General features: G+C 40.3%; 1 protein-coding gene across 3 annotated transcripts in view; it reads right to left on the bottom strand.

Annotated features, from left to right (window-relative positions):
- Positions 1 to 13,997, bottom strand: part of RPS6KA2 (ribosomal protein S6 kinase A2) — a 321,508-nt gene that overhangs the window by 50,526 nt on the left and 256,985 nt on the right. For all 3 annotated transcript variants that reach the window (XM_056344105.1, XM_056344107.1, XM_056344106.1), the window contains 3 exons: positions 10,140 to 10,210; positions 9,247 to 9,335; positions 1,575 to 1,639 (listed from right to left, as the gene is read on the bottom strand). In XM_056344105.1, the coding sequence (XP_056200080.1) occupies positions 1,575 to 1,639; positions 9,247 to 9,335; positions 10,140 to 10,210 (225 nt within the window). The remainder of the gene's footprint in view (positions 1 to 1,574; positions 1,640 to 9,246; positions 9,336 to 10,139; positions 10,211 to 13,997) is intronic.

The raw sequence follows: 13,997 nt of genomic DNA, 5'->3' as shown, positions 1-13,997 counted from the left end.
GCGTCTGTCACATACATTCATGCCATTTAATCAGAATTTATAGTGAGAACTGCAACAGTGTGACCTGTTACACTAGCATTCATGAGCTAATTCAGATCAAATATTAAAGAAACATAACAATAGCATAACAGAGGTCAGATAAAATTAACCTAGAAAATCCTAGAGGATGTGGAAAACAGGAGTTCTGATGCAGTGGCAGATGTCCAGATTAAGAATGGAAAGCGTTTGTCACCAGGTTTGTCTTAACAATAAGTCAATCTGAACAAATATGACACTAAAAATGTGAGAAAGTTTGACCTGTTGCAAGTCTAAATCCAATACGTAGCTAATCTCTACTGCCAGCTTTATGAGCTGTAGCTGATAGCAATAAAATAAATCCTTGTTTACCATTCTGTTAATCATGTCTGACATGTCTTACTTTAACCGTGTTACATTTGATCAAATGTTTGTTGTTCCAGTTTTGAGTGCTGATGTTAAATTAATGACTCACCTCAATAAAATATCAACCACTTATAAAAGGAGTTGCTGTTCCTGTTCTGGCTGGTTGACTTGTATATTCAGTGATGTAGAACTACTCTTCTGAAAATCCATCTACGTTGTGCTTTTCTGTAGCCCCCCATGACAATACAGTGGAAGGGCCAGATCCTGTCCTATGGTCACTTAGGCCAAAAGTGACAAGAAGGAGTTGGAAGATTTATGATTTCCCCAGTGTAAAGCATCACAACCTGCTATACAGCCTGCTGTACCAGCTCTACGGATACCCAGACAGTCCCAGTAGCATCACACTCTTTGGGAAAAAGAGTGCACCTGGAGGTCTTAGAGCTCCTTGGAGCTAATGTTGGCGGATGTGTAAGAGCAGATCTGAGGTTGCTCTGAATAATCCCAAGAGAGAAAAGGATTCCTGGAGGTCACTGATATCGGAAAGGGTAAATCTAGCATTTAGTCCAGCTTGCCCAACCCAGTGAGCAGGGACAAGTATTTCAATATGGAACATAAAAGCAGAAAGGTGGAGGGACTTAGAGCACCAGTCCCTTTTCCTCTGGAGTATCTCATTCAAGGCCAGTCCTTTGGCTCTGTTTTCTTTTGAAATTGAAATATTACAGGAATTCTTTCATTTAGAGCTGCTCATTTTCACTCCAGTCCAGCTCCCACAATCAATGCATCACGTTTATTAGAGCTGAATGTGGAAATTATTCTGCAGAACACTGCAAATAGCCTCAGGTAGTACCGTGATAAGCCAGACCATCAGACAAAATAAAGACAAGCAGTTAGAAAAAAACTTGCAATGTTGAAAGCAGCTTTCTATTTCTTTCATTTGTGGGCATGTGAACAAATGTATATATAGAGTCACAGAATTATTTAGGTTGGAAAGACCTTTAAGGTCATTGAGTCCAGCTGTATACCTAATACTGCCAAATAGGTGTGCAAGTGATATAGGCATCTACTTAAAAGGCTCTGGCTCCTGGGTTCTCTATGTTAGAGTTCATTTCTTATTTTCTCTAAGCATGGTAGTTCGTCTTCAAAAAGGTAGCTAACAAAAATAACAAATTTAAAAAAAATGCTGCTCCACTTACATTCCAGTCTATAGTAACAAAGAAAGGATGACGTTTAATTTCTTCCACTCCATCGAATCCAGCACCTGACAAGAGAATGAAAGAATCAAAATGAAGTCATGCTTAGTAGAGTGCTGCATGACACCTCTTCTCCAGCTTTCCTCCCCATCCCCTCTTTTCTTCTGACAAAGCCAGAAACCCTGAACAGTGCAACTGCCATAACAGTATAAACTACCATAAGTACAGGCAAGGGCACTTTATTAATGAAAATCTGATGGCTGGGTATTTTTTACTTTTCTCTAATTGAGGCTGGTGCCAAGGCTGAATAGCTACTCTCTTCAGGCTTCAGATGAGACGCAGGATTTCAGCTGCAGCACAGCACATGCACCAGCAAGGCCAGGAGAGGCCCCAAGCAAGATGTCCTGATACTACAGCACTGCTGCTCCCTGCCACCAGCAGCAGCTCTTCTATCTGCACTGATTTTCAAATCTTGTCTAATGATCCTTTCTCCATAGGCGGAGAATGACACAGCTCCAAATCATTTGGAGCTTTTTTGGTATTTTGAGTCTGAACTTATGATTTGGGGTAAGCCACAGTTTTATGTTCTCCCTTTTCAAATACCACCTTCAAAATTTGCATGGGTACCAAAACCATTACTCTTAGTTTCTTTCACTGTTAAATTTTTGTTACATTACTATAGGAAACTTAGGGAAACTCTTCTGCGATCTGGTAAGGAACTGAATTCCTTCATTAGTTTTGCCTTATGTCTTCATTGAAGATTGCCTTTTTTATTCCTCTAGCTCTATTTATTTGCATCAGTGCCATCAAAAACCCAACAGGTGCTCAGTAATAATTAAACAACTGTCAGAGATGATTTAGCATGTCATTTTGGGGGTTGATTTGATTTTATTAATAGCACTTTTCATTTTCCAGTAGGAGAAATAACACCTGGAAGCAAAGGCTTTGCATTGAAATTTTGGAATCAGTTCCTGAAAGGTACCCAGCACTTCTTTACAACGGTGCTGAGCATACTTGATTCCCAAAAGGACTTGGGATTCATAAGCACCTTGCAAAAGGCACTCAGCACCTCACAGTACTCAGCTTTTTATATGTAGTATTTGTACTTTCTGAGGATCAACATTACAAGCAGCTTTAGGAGGGTCTTATCAAGTTTTTGTAAAATGTGACATCCATTCTCCTTGTTAACAAGACATTACTGGTGTTTGCCAAAATGCACTGATCAGGAATGGCTTCCTACAGTCTGCTTTACATTCACTGATGAATGGATATGAAAACCAAACACTTTTGAACATAACGTGCAGGATTGCCTGTCAGGCCTGCTGCATAATAATGCAAGAGGAATGTTCTGATTACTTCTCCATCCTGGTAATCTTACAGTAGAGACAAATGTAAGTGATGTGCATAAGGATAAGCAATCCCAGCCTACCATGCAAAATGATGTGCTCAGAGATGATGGGCCCCACTGAGGAGTGAGGTCTTTGGGCTATGATGGGCAGACAGTTATAGGCAATCACAACATGAAATCAAATCTTAGAAAGAGAAAAGAGGAAAAAAGGGAAAACATCATTACATTGTCACTGTACAAGTCTTGTACACCTACAACTTGAGTACAGAATGTTTGACACCCTCACCTTTTTATAAAAGGGTATACTTACTAAAGTAGTAAAAAACAAAGAAGGCAACAAGGAATAGTATGGAATGACTGAGCAGGCCAGGACTTTTCAACCTGGAAACAGATGACTGAGGAGGTTTATGATAGATCATTAAATGATGCTAGCAGGTATCAGGTTCAGAAAACCCAGGAGATGTTTCCTCAGGCAACAGATAGTTGCGTGACATAAATTCCTTGGAAAACGTGATATGGATGCAAAATGTTTATATGGGTTCAGGGGGAGGTCAGAAAAGTATGTTGAAAAGAAATCTGTTGAAGATTACTTTAACAAACCACAAAGAGGTTCAGGAAACCCCTTGCTTGACCTTAAAGCAGGTGTAGATCGGGAGAGAATTTGGGTGAAATAACACATACGCTTACCCTATTCTTACTTTTCCCTAGAATGCTGTTTATGGCCTATGGGTACTGAACAAACAACTGCTAAAGCTTGGATAGTAATAAGACTTGTTCTATATCTTCCCTAGCATGTTTTCTCAATGCACCGTCTAACGTGGGCACTAGATTCCCTTGGAAGATTCATTCTGATTTTAGCAATGCCAACAGAAATATGAAACCAACACAGTTACTCTGAAGAGAATTGCATTAAGCAACTCTTCAGAGAAGAAATATTTATGAAAAATGTTTTGTGTTCAGCGGCTCTGACTGGAAACTTTGTAATGTGCAGTAGATGTTCTTTGCTACATAAGGATGAAACCCAAGTGCCAAACTGATTTTGAAGGACTGGGATAAATGCTACAGACACTGTAAGCTGCTGGTAATATTCCCTAGACTGAGGATAACTGCTAATGCACTCACTCTTCTCTGCTCTGTCCCTTCCCCTCTGTTTCCCTTTCCCCTCTCTTGTAGGCTTATGGACACATCATTGTGCGATGGGAATGACCTGCCTTTTTCAGAGGATCTATTTTGAAAGCCACAGTTTTGCTACTGTTGTTCTTTTTTTCAACAAAACCATAGAAATCAGGAGCAAGGAAGAAGCCCACCCATAGCTACTTCTCTTAGTGTGAGACTGCAGTGTGCAGCAAGGAATGCAGCATGCAGTTTGACATAGGAATTTGTTTGAAAAATCAGTATTTCCACTTGGGGTCACCTCAGAGCTCTGGCACAGAAGGAATACGTTGTTAGGAGTGCCGAGGCTTGACTCCATCTCTGGTTAGCTCAATGTATCAGAGAGATTTAGAATGGTAATAGCCTAATTTTGCAAAGAGTGAAGGACTTCCAATTCCCAGAAACCAATTTTATACCAAGGAGAAAGTCCAGTGTTTCCTGCAGTTTTTATTTCCTGATCTTCCCTGCCACAAGATCTGCTGGTGTAGCCCATGGCTCCCTCTTGGGCTGTGCGCTGTGGCCACAGGCAGCAGCGTGTGGCCTGGTCCTCTCCTCAACCGGAGGAGGGAGGTGGCCCAAGGGTGCGTTCAGGGACAGCTCTGGGAGCATGGAGGGGCAACCCTGACCCTGCTGCAGAAGTCCATGGGAGAGGTTAGGCACCGGTGCTTATGGTGGAGTTTCTGAATTTGCTCAGCATGTTTCAGCCATTCATCTACCATCTGCAAATCTAAAGTGGTACTGGAAAGAGATGTGCTTTCATGGAGAAAAAATAAGCACTGGAGAGGCTGTCACTGCAAAGTCCCGTTTCATGAGGATGGATGCTTCTTGGCATAGAGATGGCTATTTAGCAAACTGTTGAAGTGCAGTACACAATGGCACACTGCGTGACCAAACCCAGTTCACCTTCTTCTAGATTTCTAGTTGTGTTTTTAACTTCAATTTAACTTCAATTTTGTCATCAAGCCTATCTGTTATTATATTATTATTCTTTAATAATCAGCACAATCAAACCTACTGCCTGCAAATATTCCTTTGTGCCATCCACTCCCACGAGGATCCAAAAAGATAAATAATGCTTTCAGATCAAATTGCCAGTTTAAACGCATTAGAAAGCGCAAGGATTTATATAAAAGCAGCCTAATGTTAATAAATGAGAACTCGATTATCTAGTATTGTTTTATGCCTGTAATAAAAGTGTCTGTGGGCAGTAACAGTAGAATGTTTCATTTGTAATTGGTTTTGATTGCTGAATCGTTATGGATAATGTAAGTCTTGAAATATATTAAGGGGAAAAAAAGGAGACCTATGAAATTTGAAAGTTGATTATTTGTATATTCAAAGTGAGCAGAAAGAGTTTCTACATTTTTAGTTTCAGGTAATAAAATTTTAGTGTCCCCACACAGCTCAGAATCTTTTTAGTGGGCTAGATTTTTTGAAATGCATTCCTAAGGTTTATAAGAAAGATGTACAGTCACTGATCATCTTGCAAAATCAAGAAACAAAGTTCTGTATGTGCTAAAGCAGAATGTGTCTTCTCTGAGAACATGAGATTAAGGAAATAACAACTACTTTTTTGGCTTTTACTCTGAATCTACTGGTACATGCTCTTACTCTATACTTTCTCGGCCAAGCTTCTCAGTTATAAGGACTCTGGAACCTTTGTACTTCTCAGCAGTGTAGGGAGCTCCTGAAATGCTCTTTACATTCATTTACCTGCCTGAGCAGATCCAAGATTTAGGGCAAGTAAGAATTACTCCCTTGCCTAAATTTCTGGAAATGTAATGAACTAACACCTTCATCATACAATTTCCTTTCCAAGATGGTTACTCCTTGTTTGCCTGGATATTCCAGTTAGTTTCTTTTAAGAATTTAAAATTACGCTTGTCCATAGTCTGAAATTTGTTGTACTTAATCAGAGCAGTACTACCAAAGCAGTGCTGTGCAGACTATTTGTACAGGAGAGCATATAGGCTCAGAAAAAAACCAGACAGTGCCCATAACAAGGGATGTCAAAGGAAGAAAGACTTTCCATTCCTTAAAACTTTGTTCTAAAGCATTCATCGAGGCACCAGACTTAAAAATAGAATCAGGTAAACTGGATTACTCTGCCTTGTCTGAGTATCTCTCCTCAAGTCTATTTTTTTTCCATTGATAATCCAAAGCTTCAAAACAAAGTTTCAAAGCAAACTTTTAGAATACATAATCAGTCTTTACTTCTATTTGTGAAGATATCAAAATCAAATGGCAAAACACAAGTTGGTAGTCAGAATAAAATGGTTTTCGAAGCTCATCATCTTTCATCTTGCCAACATTAAAAACATGTTTGAACCAAGTACTGTTTCCAGATTTTCAAACTTCTGAAACAATGGCTGAAAACAAATGTTTGATCCATAATATCATTCATTTATTTTAGTGTGCTTCATTAAATTTCCAAAGATTTTTCAAAACAGGATATCTAAGTCTATTTTCTTTAAATTCAGACTATTATTCCTTCCCCAGAAAAAGCTAAAATCCACAAAGTTGAAGCAGTCCTTTTATCTACAGACTTATGTTCAGTTTTTAGGTCAACCATTCAAGTATTCCTTCTTCCATTACCAAGAAGTCTGTTTTCATCGTCCTTGTGCTGATTCTCAAATCAGTTAAAACAGAGAGAAAGCCTTCAGAAGCTTTCCATCGCCACCCCTGAAATGTTAAGATCTATTTTTCTGTGACTCTTTTACATTTTATTTCCCTGGATGTTTGTGTGATAAATAATCTTTTCCTTTCTGCCAGCCTTCCCAGTATTTCAATAAACCTCAGGTTTAAAACCTTGATCCTTAGCAATTCCCCATTATTAAAAGGGAGACAATATGGGGGCTAGAATTGTCATGGCTAAGACTAAACAACTTTGCTTATTTTAGTGCATAGCTTTTTATTTAAGGACCGGTATCCAGAAACTCCCACTGAGTTCACTGGAGCCCCATTTTGGATGGATAACAGCTTGTGGGAAGCCACAAAATGAGCAGAGCAGAATAAAACCAAGAGACGGAGACAGGGAGGAAAACAGCAGAAAGGAGCAGAGGGAGAGGGAAGAAGTTTATATCTGCTGCAGCAGTTTATTTTTTTGAACACAGATTAAACCTTGAAATCCCAAGACTCTAATTTTCTCTAATGTCAAGCAAACTGCTTGAGAGCAATTGAAACTTGCTGAGAAAATGTGTTCTTCCACTGTCATCTCTACAGTGTATCAGAGTACAAGAGCTAACACTTAGGTAAAGAGGTATAACTTATGGGAGGGCATTCCCTCCGCGGGCCATGTGGGTGTCCCCCTGGAGAGGAGGGGGGCCACAGCAGCATGCTGAGGGACTGGCTCCCCATTCCTGTACAGTCCCGCAGGAGGCCAGGTTGTCCCCTGGTCCCTGTGTGGAACAAGGGCTCTTGGCTCCTGGCTCTCTCCAGCAGTCACAGCGAGAGGCAGCCTGCTCCACACTGTCCTTGTCCACAGGAGCCAGGCTCTCTCAGAAAACAGCTGAGCTACTGTGTCTGACCTCCGCGTGAGGCAGGGGCTCTGGCTGAGCTGCTGTACCCAGTAGAAAACATCCATTCAGCTCAAATCTGGCAGTCTGTTGGTGCCCAGTTTAAAGCAGAGGGCTGGAGTAGCACACGCATTGCCTCACCTGAAGTGAAGGACAGAGCTACCAGCACATGAAAAGGTCAAGCAGAAGCTCAAAGGCACAGAGCAGAGTGTCCATCTTCCACACATGGGCATGCACACCCATGTGTGCCTATTAGAAACGGCAGGCCCCACTGCTCAGGCAGATGGTGATGGAAGTGGGCTGTCCAGTGTTTCGCGCTCTGCTGCCTGTCTGGCTACTGATGCTGACTGCTATGCAGAGGACCAAAAGTGCTACTCAGCAGACCTTCAGCAGCACCACCGCCAGCACTTGAGAAGTAGGTGTGGGTACTGCAAGAAGGAAAGGAAGAAACCTCTCTTGCACCTCTTGTTCCTTCCACATCTCAGAACAAGCTATTTCCTAATTAAGCTTTTTGCCTCTGATTTTATGTGTCCAATCTGAAATAACCTTACACTTGCAAGAGAGAAAGCAAATTGCTCTTCACGAGTCTCAATATTTAACCAGTCTATGCCATTCTCTAAAAGACAAGTCATTTATTAGCTGCCAGAACTCCTATGGATGGCAATGACAGTCAACCACATACTTAAATACATCAGCTTTCTTCTTGCAATACAGTTTACAGAATTGAAGGAATAAACTCCTGCTCTTAAGGTCAATTCCTGCTCCTAAGGTCACAAAAAACCCAACAGAGGTATGAAGGAAAAGTTTGTCTCTTTCCTTCAGAAGCAAATTCTTCCCTCGTTCAACCCAAAATGCAGGATATGAGACCTGTGCGGAAAAAAAGAAACCTCCAAAATTCTTCACAGAAGTAGATACAGTTTTCAAATGAAAATCAATGCAGTGCTATTATCTTCATATCATTCACTTGATATGACTGTTCTTATTTTTCCACGTAAAAACCAAAGAATGAAAATTATGCACCAGGCATTGTTCATGACCTTGCCAAGTGCAATTAATTTCTTAATAAAATTCCCAAACAAAGGTTCAGATGACATAAGATACATGATCCAATACACACTTCTAGTTTAGCACAATTGAAATAGGATTATTAACAAAGGTTGAATATACTTTAGTAAGAAAGGAGAGAATATATTTAGGGTAAAAAGAAAGACTACTGTGAAATTTTTCCTAGCAAACAGAGTGATACAGCATGAAAATGTATTTGAGAACAGGAGAGAGAAATTCTACTCCCTTTTGCTCCACACCTCAGATTTGCAGCTAAATTATACCGATTTTAAAAGATACCTGTTTCTCAGTTCTCTATGTTATCATAGGCAGAAGTTAACTTAACCCCATTTTAAATAAATGCTGGTGTTTTACTCTCCTGGTTCACTGAAAAAATAAAGTACAAGTTAATGTCATGCTTTAGATTCCAACAGTTTGCCTGTGCTCTTTGCAAGTTTCTCTAGTAATGCTCAAGGGTCACTGTGCTCTGGGAAGGAATGCAAAATGCTGCATAATGAAGAGGATAACTATCAGGGAAGATGCACCAAGAGAAATTATCAGCACCTGACAAGTCAGAGCGCCACAGCAAATGCCCCAGTCAAATGCACACACATACCTAATCTGTTGGAGGGGTTCCTTTTGAAGAGGGCTCGCAGCAGGCTCTGGGCTTCTATGCTCAAGAACTGTGGCATTCCCAGCTTGGCTCTGAAAGAACACAACACTTGAAAAGAAAATAGATTTTTCAAAAATTTTCTCCATCCTACTGTGGTTTAAAAAATGGAATTGTAGTAGTCAGGATGGGCAGATGCAAAGGCTGCTTCAGCATAATTGCAATGCAGAGTGAGGACCTGATACAGAAGGCTTTACTACTGGCTTCACTAGTGGTAGAGTACATCTAATGAATCTCCTAACACCTTTTTCAACCTAAATAGGTCATTCACTACAGAATTTTTTCCACTTTTTTAGCTTGCTGGAATAAATTCGGAAATCCCGAGGAATTTAAACAAACAAACAAAAATTCATGAAAATAATTATACTAAACCACATATTGATCAAAGACAATAAAGCTTTTCCCTTGGTGATTCACTGCTACAGAGCAAAAATGTAATATTGAGCAAAGATAAGCTTCAAGTATTTATGTCTGCAGTTAACATTAAATGAATGGGAAATTTGTAAAGGAAAAGATTTCTAACTTGGCAACAACAAGACATATGCTGTCCTGCAGAAATTTGACTGTTCCCACTTGTCTGTGGATAATGACATTATTATTACAGAAAGTATGATACATCTCTTTTGCAAGGCTCTCTGAGCAATTCACTTCCTACTATTTATTCTGAAGGCAATTTTAGAGTCACATGCAGGCATCAGCTGTGTGTGTCTTACCAAATTCATGCCTCACATAGCTTTGAAAAGCACATTATGCACATTATTATTCTCTGCCTTTCATATACTTAGGACCCATAGGCTGTCCATCGTAGTTAGAGGAATGAAAGTGGTTTCGGTACTCACTTGAGAATGAGTGCCATTGTCTCCTTTCTGTCTTTTCCCTGGAAGGGTAATGATCCTGTCAGCATCTCAAACTGTGGAGTAACAACAAAATGGTAAATCAAATGAGCACTGAGATGTTCTGCATAGCTGACAGATACTACATCCACCTTACACAACTGAAAACTTGAGGAAAAGAAATGGTCCAACAAGCTGTACTTCAGAAGAAAATGACACAGAAAGTCTGGATTACGCAGAACATGGAGGACCAACATGACTGTTTTGTTCAAGAGTCTTGTTACAAGCTGTTCACACTGATACTTGGGGCCAAGTTTTGGTATGTTTGGGAAGAAGTGTCATCATATATGCTGTTTCCTCCAGCACCTGTTTTATGGCCAATGCTGGAGACGAGATATTGGTCTGGAGGGACCCTTAGTCTGAATGGGTATGGCTGTCATGCAAGGAAAATGGGTTCAACATGTCACTCCCCATCTTTTTAGCTTGAGTTGAATCACTTTTTTGATTGTATATTTGCACCACTTAGAGGTGCCACTGCTATACTTTGTAGGAGAAACATGCAGAACCCCCACATTCTCAAGGCATTTGAGTGTGCTTTTTTCTCTCCCACTTTGGTTTCCCTGGCTGTATTTAGTGATTAATTTTGCAAGTGTCACATTTAACTGAACCCAAATTTCAAAGCAAAACTTAGCAATCATCATCAAAGATTTGCTTAATGTACACGTGAAAACATCAGTCAGTTATGGTTCCTTTGAAACAGATCAGTGCTTTCAGTAAATTTGACAGGAATTTCACATTTGTAATAAAAACTACAAAAACCCCAGCTAAAGAAGCTTGCCTGTTATACCAGATCTTTCACGCAGCTCTTGCCACCGTGTTTTGTGAGGGTATGAGTGGCAGCTGGTTCCTCTGACTGAGGGATGATGAAGGTTATGCATCACATATGACAAACACCAAGACATCAAGAACATAATGCAGCTCAGGCACAAAGGAGGACAATGTCCATTGAGGGTAAGGAGAACTGTTACTTATGTCTGTGACTCAGACTTTGGATCCCTTCTAATATATTAAGTACCTACTAATTAATATTCATTGCTATAATTAAAAACCTGTTAAGGTAGGACAGACTCTGCAACCTTTATGTAGTTTTTGTACCTTATTACACAAGTAGCTTCACTGCTCTCAGGAAGCACATTTGTGCAAAAAAAGGATGCTTTCATTGCCAAAACCTGTGTCAGACTGCCCCACAGCCTGACTCTTCTTTTTCCCCAGACTAAATATGGCCATACCATAAAAAACGTTAAGAAAACTGTAACCGTGAAATTGTTACTGTATTTTTGGGAGGAGGGCAGAGGCAAGGTTTAGAAGCCAGATTACTAATTGACTATAATTAATTGAAGGATTAATCTGCATTAGTAACAAAGTACCTCAAGGTGATAAAAGACATAGTAGAAATAAGGAGAAAATGCTTTTTAAAAGTGTGTACGGCTGACAAACATAAGCAAGATCTGGAAAACACAAATGTGTTAACTCCTGCTTGGCCTACCAGAGTCAAGAGAAGAGCTGCCTGGGGGAAAGCAGCTCGTATTCTAGAGAGAAATACGATGGAGAAGAATTTTTAAAACTGCCTAAATGACACTGGAGCTCAAACACCATCTTCAAGGTAATTCTGACCTATTACTGCCTTAGCCCTGGTAAAAGTGTTCAGATATGCTGAGGATGAGGAGCAGAGACATTGCTTCCCAGGGCAGCAGCAGAGGTGGTATGTATTGTACCAAACCCTCCTCAGGATTTCTAAAGAGTTTATGTTCAGGTAAGTACCTAATGTTCACTTACACTTGCTCAGATTATTTTATAATAAATCTAATGTAACAGTACTGAATGACTGCTACAGCTCATTTCTTCTGGCAGAAATGGGCTTGACAGTGCTGATGCAGATGATACAGATATAAGCAACTGCCTGGTCAGTGACTATGTGAGAAGAAGATGACTAGTTCCTACCCACCACGGTATCACAGAAAGAGCTGCAAATGCACCGTGGCTGCAAGGGGCCAAGAAACCTAAAGGCGAGAAATTCAGATGCAGTGTCCAAGAGAGTGGGAGGGAGAGAGAGAGGGAGGAAGGGAGCAAGGAAGGAAGGAAGGAAGGAAAAAAGAAATTTGAAGTTGCAGGAGGGAGCAGGGGAAATGACCATCCTGGAGGCTGCAGGGAATATTTACGGCTCTGCTCTAATGGCTAGCACTTTGTTACCACATGTCTCCAATTACGCAGCTCTAATGTTAAGATTAATTCAGGTTCAGAAAAAAGGCACTTAACATCAATATTTAAAGACAGCTACATGAGTTAAATGTACCAGAGCTTCTTACTTCCATGAACTCAACTAAGCAGCAGCTGGAAGAAAGCATCAGTTTCTCAATTGCAGTCCTGGTTAAATTTAATGAAGGTTAAAAATGAAATAACAAGACTGAAAAAAATAATTGAAATAGTTAATGTCATCAGTTAAAGCTACCACTTTACTGCATAACAACCTGTTTTTCTGCTTATTTTTTCAAAAAATCAAAAATCTGGCTAAACGCAAACATGCAAACAGAAGAGAGCACTGGCTGCTAACACCCTGGCACATGAATACAGAGTTGTATGGGTCACAGCAGGTTGACAAGGAGCTGAGCCTAGGTGTGAAGAAACTCTGTAGTGTTTTTGGCTCCTAAAGCAGACCCTATAGTTTCGCCAAGAGACTCAGTTTTCACTCTCCCCACATCCCCATCTGTATAAACCATCTGTTTACTCCTTGACTCCCAGTGATTTGCTTCCTGGGTATTGTGGAAGGCCACCTTCTGTTAGCCAGTACTTCAGAAGGCTGTGCCTCCCTCCAACTCTGACTTCCTTTCTGTACCAATATTCAGCAAGAAAGGCAAATATTCCCTGTTCAGGTTCAGCTGCCTATTAAGGGAACCACAAAATTAAAGCTTGATGGGAAGGGGCCTCAGGAGTCATCTAATCCAGCCCCTGCTTTAGGTCTTGGCGTACTGTGCAGTGCTTCCTTCTCTAGTTTTCAGGGCAATCTCCAACTTCAGTAGGTGAAACACCAGCACTGGAGACCCCAGAAGCAATACATGTGAGAAGACCTTGGCAAAGAGGGCCACCTTTCCTGAGGGAATACATTCAAGAAGTGACCCTAGTAGGTCATTGAGAAAGATAATGAATGAGAAAAAATCCACAGCCTGGGGTGATTGCCAGATGAATCTTCCCAGCAGATGGAAGGAGAGCAGACTGTGAAAATCACTTCAGCCCAAGTCTGCTAAAAGAGCCTAAGATAAAATTCAGTGTTACAGAGAAACTTGGTACCACTCAGTTTTGGAGAGCAGAGAGAGATGCTTTTGTCAGAATGGCTGGGTTCCCCTCACAGCACTTCCAGTCATTTTCCAAGTAGCTTGGACCTGGTCAGCCACCCACTTTTATAATTTGTAAAATGCTTTAAGTATTTTTCATTATTTGCTAGGTGTGAAGCATAAAGAATTAGTGTTTGCAAAGGGTTTGAATACCTTCATGTAGCAGCTAGCATAAACATTCAAAATACTGTTCATGAAGCCCATCTCTTGCACTGGGAATAAAACAAGTGTTATGATGGGATTTTGCAAAAGAAGATTGTATTGCTTAGATGTCTCACATTGATTTTTTCAATGCAAAATTTTTACTACTACAAAATTACTACAGAACTGACTACTTTGAATACGAAAAGGATATTTTCTTTCATTGTGAAGACTTCACTACTTACACATTCATACATTGCTGAGAATATAAACACATTTCTTTTTATTTGGGACTGCCTAATGAGTCATCAAACCTCTTCTTTCTCTAGTTATA

This window comes from Falco biarmicus, chromosome 6, assembly GCF_023638135.1.
Source record: "Falco biarmicus isolate bFalBia1 chromosome 6, bFalBia1.pri, whole genome shotgun sequence".
Taxonomy (NCBI): domain Eukaryota; kingdom Metazoa; phylum Chordata; class Aves; order Falconiformes; family Falconidae; genus Falco; species Falco biarmicus.
The sequence above is the reverse complement of the archived record's forward strand: the minus strand, read 5'-3'. Positions and strand labels throughout refer to the sequence as shown.